General features: G+C 53.4%; 1 protein-coding gene across 1 annotated transcript in view; it reads left to right on the top strand.

The window, feature by feature from the left end:
* SNX29 (sorting nexin 29) overlaps positions 1-22,916 on the top strand; it is a 511,081-nt gene that overhangs the window by 449,069 nt on the left and 39,096 nt on the right. The window contains exon 20 of the mRNA XM_026520303.4: positions 7,493-7,632. Within this exon, the coding sequence (XP_026376088.1) occupies positions 7,493-7,632 (140 nt within the window). The remainder of the gene's footprint in view (positions 1-7,492; positions 7,633-22,916) is intronic.

Below are 22,916 nucleotides of genomic sequence, written 5' to 3' on the forward strand. Positions count from 1 at the left end.
CCCAGCCGTGGCCCTTGGCACATCCCGGCCATCCCTGCCCAGCACCTCTCCCTTCTCTTTGTCAGGCAGCCGGATGCGGGCACCGGCCCAGGAAACGGGCTCAGTTGTTGAGAGCGTGTGGGCACTCGCGCCTCAGCCTCTCCTCCGCTTCCTCTCTCGGAAGTGCCTGTCTCAGTGCGCTTCTGAGAATGCAGGGAATCCGTGCCGAGGTGTGCGCGGCCCAGCGCCCACGGAGGAGCTGCTCCCTACACGTGACTAGTGCCAGCCCCTGCTGCCACCGCTGTGATGGTGGTTATAGGACGCCAGCCTCAGGGCACGCCCCCTGTACCCCACAGCTCACCCCGTGCACACCTCTGTCACATGTGTGGTGTCGTGGGCACTGCCTCGCCTACTTCTTCCAACCGGCTAGAAGCTCCCTGAAGTCAGGACCCAGGCCTTCACAGTGCCTGGCTCACAGCAGGCCCCAAGCAATGTCTGTTGAATGAATGAATGAAGTGACTGGATCGTTGAATGAGTAAGCGAATGAATCTAGCCCACGTCTGACCGAGAACTTGAGTGCATTTCCTTCCCTTTGAGGTTGGCAGCCTGGGCCACACCACCAGCGCCTCTTGCCTGGGTGACCACAGCAGCCTCCCCACTGCTCTCCCTGCCTCTAGATCTGCCCTCCTGTCTCTCCTCCTGTCTCAGCTTTGAAGGTGCCCCCTCCCAGGGGCCTTGCTTTCGCCAGGCTAGTCCATCTGCCTTCCTTCTGACTGTCCCACACGCAGCTCTCCCATAGCACTTACCCTGATGTATTCGTGTACCTGCTGCTTGTCTCCTTCCCCTACCAGCCTCGAAGCTTCTCAAGGGCAGGGGCCACATCTGTTAACCAGTGTGTGTTCTTTCAAGGCATGCTGCCTTGGACGCAGGCAGGCCTGCAGCAAATCACCAGGGTATGTGCCCCGTGAGAATCCATGGAATTAGCAGGAGGACCTCTGAAAGCACGTGACGTAAATGTGGAACTCTGTGGCTTTCGGCCACAAAGTTAGTTTCTCATTCAGCTCACACCCAGTGCCGGGGGGGTGTGGTGGCTTCCTCATGAGTGGCTCTGCCATCTTCCCAGACGACCGCCACACTCCCAGAGGAAGGGAAGAGAAGGGAGAGGAGAGCGTCGCAGGGTCCTAACCTTCTTCTGGCAAGGCCTGGACATGGTTGGCTCATGTGGCATCTGCCAGGCCTGGCCCGTGGCTCCCACCTCACAAGGATGCTGGGAAGCCTGACTCTCTTGTTCCCAGGGAGAAGAAATGGGGCGCGGGTAAGCCATTCTGCTCAGAATTGGGCAGGGGTGGGGATCTTGTAGCTAGAGGATCCTTGTGCTGGGCCCCCTGGGAGTCTAATCAATGTTCCAGAATTCTCCAGCCAGGGACCAGATCAGCTCACTCTGGAGTAGCCGTCTCTCAACAGGGCCTGAGCCACTTGCCACTCACCACTCCTGATGGAACCAGACCTCCAATTTATTTTGTAAAACACTGTGATGTTCTTAGATGAGAATGAAAAGGAACTCGGGATTACAGAGTCACTCTGCCCACCAGCAGGCAGCTCACAGGAAGGGCGGCCTCACGGAGACAGTGTCAGAATGTGGAGGGTCAGGGGCCGAGTGTTTGTTCTAGAAAGCGTGGCTCATTGTCTGGTTTACAGTATTCCATCATTTTCAGAATTGCTATTTTTTTTAAGGTTTTTATTTATTGACTTTAAAGAGAGAGTGAGCATGAGCCGGGAGGGGAGCTTGAGGGAGAGGGACAAGCAGACTCCCGCTGAGCGCCGAGCCCGGCTCAGTCTCCTGACCCCAAGATCATGACCTGAGCTGAAATCAAGAGTCAGATGCTCAGCCCACTGAGCCACCCAGGCGCCCCTTCAGAATTGCTGTTCTTAACGTGATGGCGTCTTTATTTTCTTGAGGCTCAAAACAAAGTTACCCTTTTCCGGAGGGAAGAAAACACTCCCATCCAGAGAGCCCTGGGTGTTCTTTTCTGATTTTTCTGATGCGGGGACTGACCCCCAGCATTGCTAATGGCTCTGAACGCTAAATGACAGTAGTGGTGTGACAGGAATGCCACAGAAATGACAGCAGGGCCATGGCCGCGGGGGTGCACAAGCAGCCCCCGGACGAGTCTGGCAGGTTCCATGAGCTAGGCTTCTGTCCACTGCAGCCACTTCTTGCACTATGTTTAGGCTGCAGCTCTGCGGCCCAGCCAGTGAACTCAGAAATACCTCATGGCCCTTGCAGCGCTGACCCAGTCCTGTGGGGCAGGCTCCGACAGGACAGAGATCTCCCGGGTGCCCGTGTGACAACTGGGGTTTCTGAAGGACCAGCTCCCTGTCCTTGTGCAGCTGTTACCTGTCTTCATCTTGCTGCCTGAGGCCCCGTGGAGGTCAGCCTCCTTTCCTCCATCCCACTCCCCTCAGGGGTCTTTGTCCTCTCTCATTGGACTTGGCCACAGCCTTCAAACCATTCTGCCTGGTGGCCTGCCTTTCCTCCCCTGAATTCATCCACTGCGTGTATGCATTCTTATGGCAAATGTTTATGGGGCCTCTCTTCATCTCCAGGCACTGCGTTAGGCTCTGGCGATACAGGGGGGAACAGGATGGGTAAGGGACCTGCCTCCCTGGGACTTAGAATTGATGAAGGGAGGTGGGGGAGCAGAAGGCACATGTTAAGTCAGCAAGACCATTCCAGGCAGTGGTGAGGACCGTGAAGAAGAGAACAGGGCAACATTAGCTAGTGTGTCCTGGAGGGCTTCTCAGAGGTGGCGGCACAAGAGCAGAGACCAAAATTGTGAGGTATTCCAGGGCAAGGGAAGGGCTCTGGAAAGGCCAGAAGGCACCAGGAGAGCGCGTGTGTCATGGGGAGAAAGTCAGGGGGCAGACACGTTGACGGTGTTGGGTGGGCTGAAGGGTGGAACAGGGAGACGTGAAGTGAGGTTGGCAGGGCGTGCTGTGGCCACATTGTGCAGCTCCCTGTGAGCTGTGCTAACGGTTTAGACATGTGTGTTGGGGAGCAGATAGAGTTCACGGGGAGCCTTTGAAGAATTCTGACCCAGGACAACGTCATGACAGAATTTTGAAAGATCTCTCTGTCGAACGCTGCCTGTAGGCGGTGTCCCCCAGAGCGGTCTTCCTAAATGCCTATGAGATCACGCCTGTCCTACATCCGTCCTCCTGCCGGCCTCCTTCTACGATGGTCTGCGAGGCTGTGCATGATCCCCTCCGCCTGCCACTAGTCAGCTCTCGCTCAAACGGCTGAGCCCTGCTATGGGGCCTGCCCTCTGCTGCCCCGGCAGACCTCCTGCCTTTGTCGTTTGCATTTGCTCATCCCTCTCCTTGGCATGTCTGTTCCCCACCCGAGGATGCCCACCTAGACGCTCTGTCTGACGTGTCTTTTCTCCAAGGGATGCTAAAGCAGTATTTTCAGGAGTGACTTCCTCCGACTGAAACCCTCCTCCATTCCTCTTGCAAATTTCCTTCGAGCTTCCCTGAGTACCCGGGGATCACAGCTTCGTAGCACTTGCCCCCTGCCTCGACATCCACCATCTGCCTGCCTGTCATCACCCTGTCCACATAGAAATGACTTGACAGGAAACATCGTGGCGGAACAGCCATGAATCATCATCTGTTGCAGCCTGGCAGATGATGTTCATTCCCAGGGGCTTAGCCTAGGTTATCACGAGTGAGGTAGGCTCCATCCTTAGCCCCATTTCTTGGATGAGAAGTCTGAGGCTCCCGCCTGGTTTAGCCACCTGATGGTGGAGCTGGTAAATGGCTACGCAGGTCGCTCTACCTGCCTGAGGGAACGTCATTGGGTGCGATTGTCCCACAGTGTGGTCTCTTGGATGGTTTTATAGGGGCCCCGGGAGGCCAGGCAGGGGATCGGACCAAGGAGGCAGGCTGGGAGGGGTGGCGGCTCTGTGCTTCCAGCTAATGACGGCAAGATTGCTCCGTTTTCAAGGGAGGCCAGGAATCTGGATTTTATGCCGGAATATCCTGGTTTTAATATTTTTAGGTGATACAAGGCACCAGCAGCTTGTGGTAGAAAAAGTAGGACCGTCTTCACCAGTAGGTCAGAACCCAGCGGATCCCCAAGGGGGAGTCTGTTCTGGACAGTGTTGCATTCAACCTACTGGAGTCACCAGTGTCCTTCTGGGATGGACTAGAGCCCCTTCTTAAAAAAATTCGAGAAGCAGTAGGCACATTTGAAAACTAAATGCTTAAACATAGGCTACGTATGAGATAACACCAGCAAATCAGCATTCATTTTGTTAGAGGCACTAATGGTATTGTGGTTAAATAGGAGAACGTTCTTCGTATGTTAGGAAGACATGCCAAAGCCCCCTGTGGTGACATGTCACGATGACTATAATTTACCGTAAAAGACCTCAGCAAAAAGGTAGCAATGATGAAGCAAATATGGAGAAGGTTTATGGCTTTTTTATTAGATAAAGGGTTATGGGGATTCCTGGTATGATTTGCTCTGCTTTTTGCTGTATTTCGAAATTTCCATAATAAAGTAAAAATGAAATGACAGACATAGGAAAAATGCAGTCTTTCATGAAGAGTTCTGAGATCTTCCCTGCCCCACTGCAAACTCTGTGGGGACTCGGGGTGTCGGCACCTCCGAATCAGACTGAGACCCCAGGGAAGCAGTATCCCCGGCAGAGGATGGCCGCCGGGCACCAAGGTGGCAGGCTTTCTCCTCCTCCCACGGTCATCGGCTTCTGCTAGTGCTGACCCCAGAGTGGAATTTGTGTGAACTGAATCCTGGTCTGGGGAAGCCTGTGCTTTGGAAGACTCGTAGCTGATTCTTCTGTAAGTTGGAAGAGTGCCTTCTGGGTGGAGGGCGGCTCCGACTCTGAGCAGGTTGAAGACCCAGGACCCCGCTCGTCCGCCTCCCGATTCTGAGCCCTCGGGCATGTTCCTTTCCCTTTCTCAGCTTCTGTTTCCAGCCTCAGACGGGTTGTAAGCATGCAAGGCAACGAACGCGCTGAGCACAGAGCATGAATAAAGATTCCATAAATACCTTGGCTTATTGTGAATCGCTCCAGTAAAAATTGCCCACTTGTCAAAGTGCGGTTGCTGCCATATTGGGATTTCTCAGGGGCTGGCCGGGTTTCCAGGCCCCGGCCATCTGGAGGAACGCGTACGGGCAAGGATTTGGGATTCTTCTAGGGTGACAACCTTTCTGCCATGGCACTGCTGCCTCTGGGACCTGGGTGAGAGGAGGCTCTGAGACAAGTGAAAACGGGCCTTATTCAACCCCTGGGTGGCGTCTCCCACCTTCCTTCTGAGCACCCTCACCTCCCTGGGATCCTGTTGCCCCCTCCCCCCCAGCCCTGCAGGCAGCGGGAGGAGCCATCTCCCGTCTCCGCTCTAGAGCACGCCGACTCTCCCCGCTGCAGAAACCGAGAGATCTCTGCGAGCTCCTCTGGGACCCATGGGTACCTTTGTTGTCCTGCTGCAGCCTCTCAGGCGGGCCTTGTGGGCTTTTGTGCCGATGAGAACTCAGGCCTCCTGAGCTCCCTTCCACGCTCACCTGGCCTGTGAACCACCTTCCCAAGGAGGAGCGTCTAGTTGCTCAGTGACGCGGGACCGTAGAGCGGCAGGTAGCATTCAGACCAGGGAGGCGGTGGCGTGAGAGGCTCCAGTGCAGGCCCAGGACCTCCTGCTCTCCCTGCCCAGCGCGCTCCCCTCCCGAGTCCCCGCCTGGGGCTGGGCCAGCCCTAGAGGTGGAGTGCCCCATCCAGCAGCATTCAGTGCTCTCACCCTCCCGAGGAGAGGCGCCGAGACGGGCCCGGGGGTGGCTCTGGGCAAGACCTGGTTGTGACCCAGAAAGGGCCTGGTGGGGTGGGTCGGGGTGGGGGGGCCGCTTGCCGGCCCCAGCAGCTCTGTGACCCTTTCTCCCACCTGGTGCTCCGGGATAGGTTGCCAGATGAAACATAGGGTGCCCGGGGAAATTTGAATTTCAGATAAATGATGAATAATTTCTTAGTTCAAATATGTCCCAAATATTGCATGGGAAGCTTTTATTGTGTGGTACGTAGTTGAATACTGAGAAATTATTGAGTCATGAATTATTGAATATTGAGTTATGAATACTGAAAAACTATTCATTGTTTATCTGAAATTCAGCTATCACCCAGCATCCTGTATTTTTGTTTGCTAAATGGGGCAACACTTAAAGAATCTCCCTGCTGTGCTCAGGGCCTTGGCTGGGCTTTGTGGGGCCTCTTCTCCCGAGATCAGGGGAGGCTCTGGGCAGGTTCTTGGGTGCCTCTGAGCACAGCCTTTTTCAGCAGACTTGCTGAGTCCCTCCTGGGCCAGCTCTGTGCTGGCCCCAGTCCGTGTGTGGGACCTCGTTCATGCTAACGCTACCCAGACCCTCTCTACGCCGCCACTTTCTCATCTGTCATGTGACTTGAGTCAGGGTATGTCTCCTCTTATGTGCTCGTGAGGATGGATGACCCCATCCCTCCTGCCCTCTCTCTACTCCTCCCTTACTCACCCCACGTGGCTCTCAGAGCTTCCTGCCCCCCACAGGCTGGCCAGGGCTTCTTTTTAGTAATCCAGGGCCCCCCACTGCAGTTATGAATGAGCAGGGTGGGCTGCAGAATCGGTGGGGCCCCTTATTTTGAAACTGTTAAGGATGTCGACTGTGGGATGGCAAATCATCACACAGGTCCGAGTTCTAGTGCCTGGCAGGCACACGCGGGAGGCCGGCATTGCCGCCAAGGGCCAAGAGACACGGGGGTGGATTGGGGGCTCTAAGTGGGGAGAGTCAGGAGCACCGAGCCCCAGAGCACAGAGGGCTGGAGAGACTGCATGGACCTGGGGGCCTGTGCCTGCCGCAGGAGCCCTGCTGCCCAGCCGCAGCCTGGCGGGCCTCCTGCTGCCACGTAGCCTAGTGTTTTAAGAGAAGGTGCAATTTGTTTATCAATAAAACCTTTCCTAAATGGCAGTGACTGATTCATATTTTGGAAAATTCCTATGTTGGCAAATTAAGCACTGTCTTTGGAAGGCAGCATTCAGTGTGATAAATAATTATTTTGGCCTGTGTGTTCCCTGGGTTTATTGGTGTGTCCCACACTGGCCTGTGACCTCCACCAGCGACACAGCAGGGAGCCCTGGGGTCCAGGTTCAGTCCCCAGGCCCAATCACCACCCTCGGCTCGTAGTAGGTGCTCGGTACATAACAGCCACAGGTGTAAGACTTCATTCATTCGTGGGAACACACTGTAGGTGGTTTTAGGGACCCGCTGTGCCCCTCTTAGTAGGAACATCATGAGCGTCTTCCCTGTCACTCAGCGGGACCGCCCATGTAAGCCTCGGATGCCGTGCGCACGAGGCATTTGCTCGCACGCTTCCACCGTCTGCCCGGTGCTGACTGATGGCAGTGTCTTCTGTGGGCTGTTTTGGATGGACGGAGAGAGCACACCTGAGCATCTCTGTGTGTGTTTCCTCAGGATGCCAAGTTTGTGGAGGAGCGGAGGAAGCAGCTGCAGAACTACCTACGCAGTGTCATGAACAAGGTCATCCAGGTGGCCCCCGAGTTTGCTGCCAGCCCCAAGAAGGAGACCCTCGTGCAGCTGATGCCCTTCTTTGTGTAAGTACGCTTCACGCCGGCCCGCCGCCCAGCACCTCCTCCTTCCTCTTCTCCAGCAAAGTGTATGTGTGTGTCCTCGCCACACCGGGGCCCAGGCGTTCCCAGCGCTGCGAGCCGCGCTGCGGACTTCGGAAGGGGCTTCGAGACCGCGAATCTGCGGACGGGTGTGGTTGAGCTGAGGTTTGCAACTAAATGCAGGCCTGTGCAGTTTTATACTTTGTACCTTCTGATCAAAGGAGAGATTGATTTTCTCTGCAGCTCACAGAATGTTCCAGAACCAAATCAGTCCATCACTGTTGCCTCAATGGGTAATGGATGCAAGGAAACATTCTCAGACTCCACTGCTACTGACTTACGTCATATTAATATGACAATAATTTAAGTGTGAACTAACTTAAAATTAGGTATAAGTTTCTTGTTCTTACATCTCATAAAAGTGAAAAGAAAGTGAAAGGCATTGGTGGACGTGTCAAGCACTTACAAAATCATTACAGTTTAGAATTGTCAACACGGTGGATGTTGCTGTTTTCTGAAACCGAAGCTTTGCTCACAGTAGCGCGGCACGTTTTTTTTTTGCTTGCCCTGTGTGGCACCTGTGTGTCTCCGTGCGGACTCCATGTCCCCCTCTTCTCCGGTCACATTGTGGGGGACATCTGTGCAGCACGTTGGGGCAGGTGGTTGTCACTTGGGGTCACTACATGATCACTGATGGTCCCGTCTGTGCTGTTAAGTCTGGCATTAGCCTGACCCATTTATACCCTGGAATCGGGACCAAGGTGATGGAGAATAGTTGGTTTTCTGTTGCGTCTTCTGATGCTAGAGAACGTAATCATATCATTTCTAGAACATTAACATCACGTGGAAACACAAGATGGAAGACCCCATACGGCAAACCTGTGGATCCCCGGAAATGGGATTGGGACTCGTTAGTTGAGAAGCTCTGGTCTGGGTCTGTGTGATGGTTCGGGGGAAATAGGAGTTGCTTTTTAGTTTAGCTCTTGAAAAACGGCACCTACGGGCTTGGGGGCCTGTTCTCATGACCAGTGATGCTCGAACTTCAGACCGGGAAGCTTCTTCTGCTCCTGTCCGTGGGGGCGCCTTTGGGTCACACTTCCTGACATTTCCAGATTGAACTTCCAACCAGACAGACAATGGCCTGACTGCCCCTCTTACCGCTTGTAGCTTGCTTGTGTTTTTCTACTTGTTTCAGGGCTTTTGTGAGAAGACAAAGCCTGTAATCCGCCCCGAGTACAAGGCACCTTGTTTCCTGGACACACCAGATGGGACACGGCGTCTTTCTCTCATTGTCTTGTGCGGCCGGGGCCTTAGCTTCGCTGTTGTGAAAGAGCTGTGACAGTTGGCGAGGGCGATCCCCCTTCTTTTCAAGACAGCTCCCTGGCTGCTAACCTGTCACTGAGTCCTGTGAATTTGGGCTAAGTTTTCTGATGAAAACCAAGTGAGAGAGTTGGGCCTAAGACCCTGACGCAGAGCAGGGCTGCTTGCCCGAGTCCAAGGAGGAGGAAGGACTGTTCACCGCAAGCTGGCGTCCTTCCTGCGGGTATGGGCGGCCGCGGCATCTCTGGCTATGTGTGTACCAAACAGCGGCCTGCGGGATGGTGGAAACTGCGCGTTCACCGCACGTCTCAGGGTGTGGGGCGAGCTCCGCCGTGCCGGCTGCCATCCGTCACAGCTGAGGGAGAAACCTTTTGTGCCTCATTAGCACAGAGAACATAGGGTTTGATGTCACAGGCTTTAAAAAATACAAAGAATTTCAGTAAGAGACTATGGCAGGTGACACGCTATTGACACCAGACTTCTGAGTAAACGCTAGTGTAGACCCCAGTTGGGATTAAGCCATTTTCCCCCTGTGGCTTTCCTCGCAGTGCAGATCACGCTGCCCTGTCCTCCTCTGTCTTTTCTGAGTGAGGTGGGAATCCAGGGTGGAGTTTGCAGATCCGTTCGTTTTGGGGCAATGGAAGGTGGACATTGGCCAAGTGCGTCCATGCTGGTGAATGTCCACGCGGTGATTTCCTATTTATGTGTTATAAATAGGAAATCACCTGCAGAAAACAGCGCGCCTGGCCTTCTGCTCAAGAGCTCACCCTCAGAAATTTCTAGTTTAAAAAAAACACAAAACTCTCTTGACTAAGGAAATAAACCCCACAAAGCATAATTATTCTTGGCAGATTTCCTCAGCTCTTTCAAATGCTGACTCAGGATTCTAAAACCCCCTTTTAGCTACTGAACAGAAGTGGGCTTGTTTCCTAAGGACAGTGCCGCCTGTCCCTTTCCATTTACTGAGTACTTACTACAGACCCTGAGTGCTTCCCCCACTTGATCTCTTCCAGTCTTCGTGAGAACCGAGTAGGTGGAGCCTTATAAACTTGCCAATGGCATGACAATTTGATGAGGTTTCCCTCTAAACTGCTGAGGAGAGTGAGGCCCAAAGAGGTTACCTGCTGCTGCCGGGGTTACCAGCCAGCACACGGGGAGCCCGGGCTGTTTGGTGTCGTATCCCGTGTTTCAGGACAAACCCACAGCCTGCAGATTGAGCCTGCCCCTCTGACCTGGTCTGTGACCAGTCCAGTGGGCTTTGGCTATTTGTTTATCTTAACTGAAGTGATGCCAACATCAAAATATGAGACGGTGTCAAAAAAAAAAATCTGTTATCAGAATTGGTCATGTCCTGTTATGGACCGAACACTTGTGTCCTCCCATAATTTGTATGTTGAAGCCCTAACCCCAGTCTGATCGTATTTGGAAGTAGGGCTTTGGGGAGGTTGTTAGGTTTAGAGGAAGTTGTAAGGGTGATATGACAGGATTAGTGCCCTTAAAGGAGAGGGGAGAGGCACTAGAGTGCTCTCTCTCTCCCGCCCCTCCCCCGCAACGTGAGGACACAGTGAAAGGCAACCATCTACAAGCCAGGAAGAGAGCCTTCACCTGGAACCGAATCTGCCAGCCCTTTGATCTTGGACTTTCAGCCTCCAGAACAGTGAGAAATCAATGTCTGTTGCTTAAGCCCCCCAGTCCGTGGTGTTTTGTTACGGCAGCAGGGATGGATGAATGCCCACCCCACCCCATCCCGCTCAGCCTCACTTGGCTGCCCTGCCCTCACTGAGACCTCCGCTCCTGTCGTCTTCTGGACTCTGCCACTTCCCTGCCACTGGCTGTCAGTGTTGGGCTGTTGTTTTCGTACACTGAGTTGCGTTACCTGCCTGGCCCCGGTGGAGGCTAGAGTTTGCAGTCCTGCCTCCCACCGGCCACTCCATCTAGGCGGGATGGGGGCCGGACTGTTACTCATAGTGCGTTCCTCTCATGCTCCGCTCCCACGCATGTTCTATGAGCTGGACCACTGCTAAACTTCCTAAAGGTGGTCCCATTCCATCTTGGGCAGGAGAGGGAAGGCGGGCAGGGGAGTCAAAGCAAGTGGGTAGAATTTGCTCATTTTCCTCCATCAGTCTTCCTTGAAACCTTGAGGCTTGTGCAGCCTGGAGCCCAGTACCCACCAGAACCCGCTTTTGCACGCACATTTCTCTTTACTGTGTCCGGGTTTCCCTGTGCTCTGCAGGGGGCACCAGGACTTGCAAGTCTTCTGCCATCTGCACAAATCTGAGTCGAAGAGTCAGCTGGTTGAATTTATTCTCCAAATCTCTCTGCCTCCCATTGCCTTCCTTGCTAATGCCAGCAGCAGTCCGCTATAGAAAGCGGGACGGTAGAAAGCAGGCCATTTCCATTTTGAACTCTGTGTATGAGGCGGGCCCAGAGTCTGCCCCCAAAATGGTGAGCACATGAGGAGCAGCCCCCCAGTGGCTGCCTCCTTGGGAGCCCCGCGTTGTTTGCGTCCTCCCGGCATTTCAGGGAAAGGTGGGTGCCAAGACGTGGCGCGTGGCAGATGTTACCCCAGACGCTGGGGGGATGTCAGGTGCTCTTTTGAAAGCCTGTTAATGAGGGAGGCTTGGAATCCAAGAATTCATTCCGTGGAACTGGACCACAAATCGGTGAAGGCTTAAATGATTTGTTGTGCTGTCATTTAGCGCATTATTAAAATGTTTTCTGCCGAGTAATTCATCCTTGGGAAATGTATCGTGTTCTGCTGTTCCTGAAGGGGAGAGGAAAAGTACGGGGCAGAGGCTGGGGTAATGTAGGTCACAGCACAAATTCCCAACTGAATTTTCAGCAGAAAATGTGGTCGATGTTTGCCCCCACCCCTACCCCCATCTGCTGCTGCCTTTACTCTTAAAGCTGTTGGATGTATTCCTTGCTGAAATTGGAGCTGCCCTGTTCTCCCAGTGAGCAGGGGGTTAGCTCAGGGAGGAATGCCGCAGCCTGTGCACCACCAGGGGGACCCTGAGCATTCACTTTGCAAGCTGAGCATGCCCCAGTTGGGCACCTTTCCGAACACCCTGTCTCGCATCTCCCCTTGGCTGGCTTCACTGATTTGCTTCACTACCGGGCCCTCAAAGGCAAAGGAATTTGAGATCCCTGGTAGCCAAATAGAAAGGGTGGGGAGTTTGGAGTTTGTGATATTCCCCAGCTCTACCACGAAGGAGGATGGCGACCTCGGGCAAGGATTTGGCCTCTGTGTCTTGCGCCATAAAGCATAAAACGGCAAGAGTTGTATGAGGGCCGCTGATCTGTTGGGGTACTCAGTGAGGGCACGTGAGAGAACTAGCACGGTGTCTGCTCCGTGATGTCCGCTGTCAATCATGAGACTCACGGCAAAGAGGAGGAGAGAATCCTTATAAAATCCCCGCGGACGTTTCTCTGTTTGTCTCTTCATGCAGCCATACATCCATCTATCCCTACAAGTAAAAAACCGGAGGCCCAGAACATTTAAGTGATTTGCCCAAAGTCATTCTGAATTATTCCTAAAGCCAGCCTCTCCGCTCTCCTTCCCCTACTGGGGATCTCCCACTCCGGTGATGCAGGGCCTGCCCTGGGGAAACCGGGTGCGGCAGCTGAGCTCTGGCTCTTCAGGGAGCCAGAGAGGTCAGCCTGGGTCCAGGTGGCAGTGCTCTTCTCTAGAGGTCAGGCCTCTCCCGCAGGAAAGCTCCCCGTTGCTTGGGAGTTCATTGCCAGGGGCACCTCCCCTGGGGGACCTGCTATCCTGTCGCTCTGCTGGAGAGATGATGGTTAAATCACCTCCAGCCCATCCGGGCTACTTCCAGGGCTGCTGTTAAGGGATGTGGAAGAAGTGCTCGGCCCAGGTTGCTGGCCCTCCAGATCCTCAGGGCTCTGGCCCCAGGAGATGGGAATGAGTCCCTCTGTTTGAAAGTGACAGGGGCCCCAGCTCCTCTTCTCTAATATTCAGATAACCTCCGTGTCCCCCAGGCGTTCCCACCACGCAGTAATCGTGTTCCACTTCTGCCATCTCTTTCTGCTTGATGGGGAGTGGGGAGACGTCAGTTCCACAGAGGAAGGAGAAAAGGGAGGAGGAAGAGGATGGTACAGCTTTAGCGAGTTCCGGAGAAAGTGGGGGACTCTGGAACACCTCCAGAACAAACACTGTGCTGAGTGGACACATGGAACGTACCCGTCCGAGGAGCCCACATTCTGCAAACATTATCACCGGTCACTGAAACAGAGCACCTACTAAGTACTCAGCAAGCACTGGGGTTATAGTAGAGACCAAGCAGAAAAAAAGATTAAAAAACAAACAACAAAAAACAACAAAAAAAAAACCCTGCCTTTAAGGAGTAGGGGAGTTGAAAAATAGACAAACAAATGCTGTCAAGTAATAAGGTCTATGAAGAAAGTTAATGCAGAGTCAGAGCCTAGAGTCTCATGGTGATGTTTTCCATCAGATGATCGGGACCTCAGGGGCCTCTCTTAGGGAAAATCTTACAAATTTCTGGGGAGGTGTGCAGTTAGAGGAAAGTGCAAAGGCCCTGGGGCAGGAGCAAATTTGTTGTGTCAGATTAAGGCCAGGTTGCCAGAACAGAGCGCACAGGGAATGAGGCTGGAGAGCTCAACAGAGCCAGACCGTATGGGGCCTTGGAGGCTATAACTTTGACTTTGAGCTTTATTCTCAATGAGTTGGGAAGCCACTGAAGGGTTTAGAGCAGGGATGTGATAATGACTTGATTTGCATTTTTAAAACTTCACTCTAGGGGCGCCTGGGTGGCACAGCGGTTAAGCGCCTGCCTTCGGCTCAGGGCGTGATCCCGGCGTTCCGGGATCGAGTCCCACATCAGGCTCCTCTGCTATGAGCCTGCTTCTTCCTCTCCCACTCCCCCTGCTTGTGTTCCCTCTCTCGCTGGCTGTCTCTATCTCTGTCAAATAAATAAATAAAATCTTTAAAAAAAAATAAAATAAAATAAAACTTCACTCTAGATGTGGGAGAGAGAATAAAATTGGAGATGGGCAGGTGGTGAGGCAGGGTCTGGGCTGCAAGAGTTGGTGTCTGGGCCAAGGTGATGAGAAGGGCACGTGAGGAGTGACTGGACCCTGATGTGTTGGAGGACTGGCTGTCAGGTATGAGAGTACTTGATGACGCGCCCAGCATCCCGCCAGGCCAGGCAGGTGTAGAGATGCCCCAAGTCTACTCTGTGTAGACCATCTCCGTATTCAAGTCAACACACATTTATTGAGTGCCTCCTCTGGCTAGCAGAGAGGTTGGCAGGGGTATTATACAGATGGCTAGGACATGGACCCTGTGTCGGGAGCCAGCACATGTATATCACCAGGCCATGTGTGTTTCATTCATTCATTCGATAGGAGCTTGCAGAGTGCCTCCTCACGCATCACGCCGCCCGGTTTGTATCCAGCTTTGCCACTGATGGGCGGTGTGGTCTTGAGCAAGTCACAAGCTCTCCCAGCCTCAGTGTCTTCATCTGTATGATGGAGGTATTCGTAGCTTCCACCTCACAGGGGTCCTGAGGGCGCCATGAGCGCGTATGTGTCAGGCCGTTAGAACAGCGCCTGGCGCATAGTAAGCATGTACGTGCGTGACTATTTTTACCAGCAGAAAGGAAGCACGGGGGAAGGAGAGTCTGGGGAGCAGACGTTTTGGAGGAAGTGATAAACTTAAGGTATGAAAAAAAATGAAACGCTACAGAAAGATAGGAGACGAAGAAGTAAACGTCACTCGACTGAGTATTGTGCAACCCCCCACCCCGCCATGATCGCCGTCAGGCTGCTTATGTAATCTTGTAGAAATTGTTCATACTTATGTAAGTCGGAGCCAGATTCTACGCAGTGTTCCGTAGTTTGCCTTTTTCATTGACTAAAGCTGGCTCACTCCTGGCGAAAGCCGCATAGTATCCACTGCAGAGCCTGTGTTATCATTTATTCCACCCTTGCTCTCTTGGAACATTTCAGATGTTTCCAGATTTTTCTTCCTCCAACAGTGCTGCCAGGAATGTTGCAGTAGGTATACATTTCAGCACATAGGTCTGTAGGATTGATTTTTAGAAGCCATTCTGGCTCAGAGGGCAGGTGCATTTAAAAATCTTGACAGATGTCACTAAACCCCACCCTCATATGCCAGTTTGATACGCAGAATTTTGTTAGGCATAAAAGGGAAAGATGTTCTTTTCAGTGTAGCCAGAGAGCAGGGGGTTGGCTCCTGCAGGCAGCATGTCTCGGAAAGCACGGCTGGGACCTGGGGTGGAAGGTCTCGAGGGAGTTTCTCTCCTGATGTTTGGAAGGGGTGCCCGTGCTGGCCTTCGGGCTCACGTCTGTGCTTTCAGAAGATCATGCCTGCGGCCAGGGGCGGGGAGGGGCAGTGGGGAGCAGTGAGGGATGGCACAGTGCTTTCATGGTAACCCAGAGAAACCGTGGGGCCTGAACTGGGTGATGCCTGGTGTTTGAGGCCAAATGTCTGGGCAAATGATGTGCAAAGGGGACAGAAGAGAAGCTGGTTTGGGAGCAGATGAAGGGAAAGCAAGGCGTTGGGTTTAGAAACTGGTCTCTGTGGGGTCCTGAGGCTGAGTTGGGAGCCGGGTAAGAGGCAGTGATGAGTGTCTCCAAGGACTGCAGTTCCTGAGCTTCGCATCAGCTGGAACCTCCTGCCCGGCACCTCTCAGGAAGCCTACATGCTCAACCTCGAGAAAAAGTGTCAACACATCAGGAGAGAGCATCACAGTTTTCTGGAAATTTCAAGTACAGCAATCATCATCCGCAGTGTGAAAGAATCCACACCGGGGAGGCAAAGGGAAAGCAGAAAGAGCTGACCCACGGAGGTGGTTAAGGTTGACATTTCCAGGAACCAAGGCAGGCACTGGTAGGAGAGAAATGGTCATGGTCGAATTAGTCAGGCTTGCTTTTAGCTGCTGCCCCATTTTAAGTGTGTGTTCATGGCTCCGTGTGCTGCAAACAATGAGTCATTCTTGCAAATAAAATAGATACTAATAACCTTATGTGCGTCCTATACTTGATGTGAATGGTCTTCAGGAATAAGTTTTGGAAGCACAGTGAATGGTTTTGACCCCAGTCCTGCTGAGCGTGGGGGGGGGGGGGCGGTCTGTGCGCTGTGGGAGGACAGGGACAGCACTCAGCAGTGCGCACTGGTGTGTCCCAGTGTTCGGGCGTTTGCTCGAGGCCGCAGCTCTTCTTGAGTACCACCAAACTCACCGTGTCTCAGCTAGGGGAGCTATCTTTGTAGATTTCCAAGGCAGTAAATAGCACAGAGAATGTCAGGAGTGTCTCAGGAACAAGTTGTGATTTGGGAAATTGCCAAGAATGCCCAGGAATCCTCTTGCAGGAATTGGGGAACATTCTCCTGATAGAGACTTGGCACGGGTCTCCACGGACTTGGGGAAGGGTGCCCAGCGAAACAGGAGAGGAGACAAGGTGACAGCGAGGGTTGGACATGGAGCACAGGGCAGGCCCTGTGGAGGCAGGAAATGCGGACAGAGCTGGGTCAGGGTCGTGAGGGCGGGGTGTTGCCCAGAGAAGCTCCCCTCCGCATGCAGGAGCTGCAAAATTAGCCCCGAGTCCCAGAGCAAGAAGAATAAATAGCAAGCTGTCCTCTTCGTTCGCTGCCAAGTTGGCCGAGGACCCACGGAGCAGGTGGTGCGGCACAACTGTGGTGGCATCCCCGTCACCCTCGCCGGGAAAGTGCGGCGAACGAGTCATCCCGGGCAGCCAAGGGGGCGCCCTCACCCTCCTCAGCCCGCCTGTCCCACCTCCCACCTCTGGCTGGGGCCGGGATTCAGCTCCATAGCCCAGCTTGGAAACGCGGCACCTCTGAGGATAGGCCTCTGTCTGTGGGAGCCGGGTTCTGGAACTAGCAGCTGTCCGGGGCCGAGGAGGACCCTCTGCGGCTGTTGTGCACGAGGGAGGAGCTGCTTGTGGCACAGAGCACTTTACACAGTTCACAGCTTCGGCTGGAAGTTCAGTGACTGGGGCCCCTCCTCAGGAACTGTGCCCTTTACTCCCAAGTAATCCAGATAGAGGCCACTGGGGCTCAGAGAATCTTTGGCCCCTTTTCTGCTGTGTCCAAACGAAGCACCAGCACAGTGGGGGCAAAGCACTAACGTGTCACCCCAAGGTCACAGGGGGCATGAGCAGGCTTGTATGGAGGGGAAAGGCTTTCCCACTGCAGCCTTTGTCACTGTTCTTCGCCTCCACCCCTGACCCTGTCGTTCGTTATTAACCAGGTGTGTTATCTGGGGGAGGAGGCAGTGTGCCACCAAGACGGACACACTTAACTGGGACTAAGGGCCCTGGTGGGCAGTCCCCTCCTGACTTGTTCTGTGATCTCCCAGCATCTTACTTCTTGACGGCACCTTCCCCACACTCAAGAGCAAGAGAACAAACGTCCCCAAGTTTACCCCTGTCGACCGGGGGATGGTGGCCAATTCAGATGCCTGTGGGTCCACGCAGGTCATGTAAGTGAGTAATGCCCATGAGGTGTGACCTCAGGGAGGGGTGAGAGGGTCAGCCGCTGCTCTCCGCACACGGTTATTACTATGTGGATCTGCGGGTGGCCAGATCTTCGAATTCTCCAGATGGCAGAATCCCTTCTCTCAGTATAAAATCTGATTTTAAGATTAGCTGTCAGCTGATCTGTGTGGTGGCCGCACGCGGCCCGTTGTGTATCAGAAGGCTTCCAGGGCACACAGTACCTGCGTTGGACAAGCCTCTTGAGTGCATGAAGGGATGCAGGGTGGATGGAGGCGCTAAGCCCTTCGGTCCTTGGGGCCAGTGACGACCAGATACTGACCAGGGTCGCTCTGACAGCCAGCCCTCCGGACGCGGCAGCCCCACCATCCTGACGGAGGTCCCCTCAGCGATGGGCCCTCGGAACAGTCCGCAGGCAGGGGGGTGCCTGGTCAGCCTCCAAGTGCAGCTCCTCAGCCCCGCCCCTTCCCCGTGTGGCAGGTTCCAGACCCCCAGAGACGGCTCTGCGACCAGCCATATGTTCGACTCTTGCGGGAAGACCACCTGCCTCAGTTGTCCCCACCCTCTCTAGGGCAATTCTTTCTGTTTCTTGTCATCGTTGCGTGCCCATCGGCACTGCTTGTTGACCTAGAACAGCCAGCCATGATGGGGTTTTCTTTCGAGCAGCTCACCACCAACGGTGGGTTCTGGGAGGGCCTCTGTGTCTATTCCGGGGAATTGGTCACAGGTTATTAGGGTTGGAATGGAAATCTCTTATTTTCACCTGTTAGGTTGAAGAATCTGGTTCACAAGTAAAACTTGCCTCAAGGGGTTTCATGCAGAGCAGCCACGGTCAGCCCCTCTCATGTTTCTCGTGGTGTCGCTAGATTTCTGCTGCTCGGTGTCCTGCCCTCCTGAGCCCTGCTGGGTTTCCTTGTGCCCCTGACCCCAGGGGTCTCAACTGGGGCCTCTGTTGCCTCCCAACCCCAGGGACAGGTGCAGTGCAGGGAGACATTTTCGGTTGTCACAAGGTGGGGGGCGTGCTCCTTGAATGCAGTGGGGTACAGGTCAGGGACGGTGCCGAACCTGCTACAGTGAGCGGGACAGCCCCTCGCGACAGAGTTTGCTGACCCACGGTGTCAGCGGCACCAGCCTGGACAGCCCCTGATCCTGCTCGACAAGCTGCTCTGTCGTTGACCCTGAGGAAACCAGCTGCAAACGTCTGTGGCTCGGCCGCCGAGAAGAAAGCAGGTGTGAGGCCAGGAGCTCTTCTGACGTGAAGTGCTCACATCTCCCCTTTGAGGTTGGCGTTCCTGTGCCCTGCCGTCAGACGAGGAAACTGAGCCCGGCCGGTGACGGGACCTGCTGTAGTCTCGCAGCTGGGACGAGAGCTGAGTTGACGAGGCTCTGCCGCCTCTACTCTTGGTCACAGGTCAAAATGAAGCGTATACTAAGAGTGTTCATAAGTCTGTTCATGCATGGTGATTTCCCAGTTCCCACTATGGGTCCTCGTGTCTCTCGGAAGGGAAGCCCGGGCTCTGTCACACCACCTCCCCTCCCCCTGGAGGGTGTCTGGTGTGGGCTCCAGGCCCTGGCTTTAAACCTGCCCCTGCTGTGGTCACATTGCGCGCGCTGTGATGGGGCCCTGGTGGGTGCTGCCTCAGGTCCTACCCATCTCCCCGTCTTTGGGGTTAACTCCTCAACTAACTGCTGCAGAAAGGCCTGGGGATGGGGCCCAGAAGGGTTAAAGCACTAAAGAGGGCTTAGTGCTTTAACTAAAGTGCTTAGTGCTTTAACTAAAGCCCTCCTTAGTGCTTTAACCCAGGGGCGAAAAGTGGTCTTGGGTGCCTGCCCACCATACACTTCCCAGCCATCTCCTTCCTCCCTGGTCTGGTCGTGGGCTGTGGCCTCATCTTGTCCTTCATGCATCTAAGATACCCGGAGTATTTAACTGGACTGGAAAGGAGGACCTACATCCTGCTTCGGCCCCTAGAACACCGTCCTCTGAGCACACAATCAGCTGGCTTAGCAAGCCTCACACAGAAAAGAGAGCAGGTCATGGACTGAAGAAAAACAATGCCTTGTTTTGATTTCTCTTTTTTCCATTCCTCTTTGTCACTCTGCTGTGACAGTGGTGGATGTTTTTCTCACTAGCTCGCTCTGGGAAGGCAGGTTGAGAAATTACTAATGTACAAGGAAACAAGGCATTCTGTTGGAGTTTGGGATGTGGCTTGTTTTAGAACTTTCACATTAAAGGTATGAGCAGAGTGGCATCGTCGTTAAGAGAAAGGGCATCGTCGTTAAGAGAAAGGGCTGCAGCCCCACAGGCCTGGAGGTCAGGCCATTTACCAGTTCGGTGATCTTGCATTAGACGTTTTAATGACTCTGTGCCTCGATTTCTCCATCTGCAAAGTGGGGCTGATACTAGGTTCTCCCTCAGAAGGCTGAGTGAGAGATTTAATAGGACAGGGCTGAAGCGCTGAACACCAGGTGCAGAGTAGACACCTGCTGAGAAAATCGTCAGAGCGTCAGCTGTTGGCGGGGTATGCACAGCTCGTGTGCGTCCTAGAACCCAGGTAGACCTTGGCGCTGTGGGGCTCTTAGAGGAGCACCCAGCAAGCACATTCCCTGAGGCTGTGGGCAGGCATGAGTCTTCATGAGTCTTCCCGCCACAGTTCCTCTCTTTCTTTCCAGATAGTGGTCAAGTTGATAGAGGCAGCTGAGGCTCTGTGAGCTTGTCAGCGTGAAGATGGCGTCCCCGTGGCCGAACCCAAACTTGCTGAGACCAGGCTGCCGAGTGCCAGATTCCCCCAGAACAGCAGCCCTTCTTTTCACCCCAGGAAACTGCTGTGTTTGATGGATGGTCCAATTTCCTTATAATGGATAAGCCCAAGCTCTGAGCTTCTCATAGGATGAACAAGGACAGTTTGGTACCTCAGTGAAAGAGCAAGAGCTTGGATCACACATCAGCTGTACTACCTAGCGGGCTTGTGCCCTTGTCCGCTCCGTGCCTCAGTTTCCCCATCTGTAAAACGGGGCCAGTAGCACAGACCTCGCGGGTTTGGCGAGAGGATTCCGTGCAGTGTCACCCAGTAGGAGCTTCTCCAAGGGGACTTATTTTAGCTGTGGTCGCGTTTCACTTAATCCTTTGTTCAGACTCTCACTTCAGTCCCAAAATGATTTGAGTTGGCAGCTTAAATAGTATTACACTTGCTTGTCCTACTTCCTGTCTTTTATTTTTAAACATTGGAGCATCTGAAAATTCAGTGTGGAGCAAGGGAAGCAGATTAGGTTATTTTGGGCACAATAACCTCCATCCTATTTTAGGGTTAGTAAAGAAATAACAAGTAATGAAAGTTCTCTGATAGCGGGGAGGTGAGACTGCAGCCCACAGGAAGTTGGCGGCTCTCTGCCAACCTGGTTGTCTTGTCACACAAAGTGTGCTCGATCTGCCCTCGGTGTTTTCTCAGTGGGCCAGCGCGCGCACACCGCACTCTCGCCCGCACTTGTTAGGTGAGATCTGTGAGGGATAACTGGGAATGTTGACTATTGGGTGAGGTGTCCGGTATCTACTGCAATGTTAATACTGTGTGGCAAACCCCCACGGTCCCCTGGTCGCACTCCGTAATCACGGCGGAGTGGGCCATGGGCTGGGAGGCCAGCTGACCGTGGCCATGTTTGCGTCCACGTCTGGGGATCGGCTGGCTGGCAGCTGGTCCAGGATGGCCTCGCCTGGGAATAATGGAGCAGCGGGGGCCAGGGAGGCTGCTGGGGTATGTGCAGCAGAGCGAGAACAGGGAAAGCCCAACCCCTGTAACTCTTTCCCAGCCCTGGCTGTGTCCTGGTTGCTAACATCCCCTCGGCCAGGGTCAGAGTGGGAAGGCGCTGCAGAGTCACAGGGCTAAGGACAAGGCAGAGAGCAGCGGATAATCGGGGCCATTTTTGCAACTAGCACAGATGAGTAGCTTGTTCTGCGTAGGAGGTAGAAGTGCGTGAGTGGGGGAGTGTGTGGGGGAGGGGAGGAGGGTGCACAACTGTGAGATTATAGGGTGAATGAGATTTCGACAAGGGCGAAGGTAGAGGGAGGCCAGTGATGACCTCCCCGGCCGTCCATGAACCAGCAGGGGGCTCACTGCACTGTGCTCCAGGAAGGGCCACGTTAGGACCTTTAATGTACTGACTGGAGTCCTGTTTGCCTTGACTTTGGGGGGAAAAAAAACCTTTTAAAAAAGTAGCATACAGTAAAAGTAGTTTTTTTTTGTTTGGAGTTGAGGTCTGTGAACTGTAATGCATGTCTAGATTTGAGGTCCCAGCCCCATCACATTGAGGATACCACTGCATCACCCCAAACTCTCCCTTGTGCTGTCCCTTCATGGTCACACGCTCTCCCTAGCCCTAAGCCCTGGCAACCGCCGCTGTCTTCTCCAGTACTATGGCTGTGTCTTTTCCAGAACGTCCTCTACGTGGAATCACACAGCACCCTCCGGAGACTGGCTTCTTTCACTCCTCGCCCTTCCTTTGAGAAGCATGCAAGTTGGGCATCTCAGCGGTCTGGTCCTTTCAGTGCTGAGGAGTCCTCTATTACGTGGATATACCGCACTTGATCCGTTCATGAGACGCTTGGGTCATTCCCAGCTGTTGACAGTTTCCAGCTAGTATAAACATTCGTGTGCTTTTTATGTGGACTTTGGGGTAAATACTGAAGAGGGGGATGGCTGGCTCCAAAAGTGTAAGAACCTGCCAGCCTGTGTTCCCGAGCGGGGACAGTTCCGGTGCTCCGCACGCTCGCGGGCATGTGCTCCTGTCCCAGTGCCCGTCTCGGCCGTTCTAAAGCCTGTGTAGGAGGTCTTGCTGAGGTCTTAGTTGGCATTTCCACGGGCTAGTGATAAGGGAGTACCTTTTCATGTGCTAGTCTTGCTTCAGTATCTTTTCTTGGGGGAAGGTCTCTTCAAGTCTTGTGGCCATTTTTTAAAATTAGGTGTTACCTTTTTTTTTTTTTTCTGTTGTGGGTTTTGATTTTTTCTCCCAGAAATTGATTTGGTGCACCCAAGTCTTCTGTTTCTCAGTAAGAAAAAAAAATCTCCATAAAAAAAAATTAGGTGGAGTGGTTTTTTTTTCCTGTTGAGTTTTGATGGTTCTTAATATATTCTGTGTGTAAACCCTTTGTCAGGTAATTTGTACATAATTCCTCCCAGTCTGTAGGTTGTCTTTTCATATTTCTTAACAGTGTCTTGTAACAAAACTTTTTAATTGTGATGCAATCCAGTTTCTTGGTTTTTTCCATTACGTTTTTGGAGTCCTAAGAACCCTTTGACTAAACCAGGGTCACAAAGATTCTTCTCTTCGGTTTCCTTCTGAAAGTTCTATAATTTTACATTTAGATCTGTGATTCATTTTGAGTTAACTTTTGTGTAAGGGGTGAGGGTGCGGTCAAGGTTAACAGACTCCCCGTGACCACT

Source organism: Ursus arctos, unplaced genomic scaffold (genome assembly GCF_023065955.2).
Source record: "Ursus arctos isolate Adak ecotype North America unplaced genomic scaffold, UrsArc2.0 scaffold_2, whole genome shotgun sequence".
NCBI lineage: Eukaryota > Metazoa > Chordata > Mammalia > Carnivora > Ursidae > Ursus > Ursus arctos.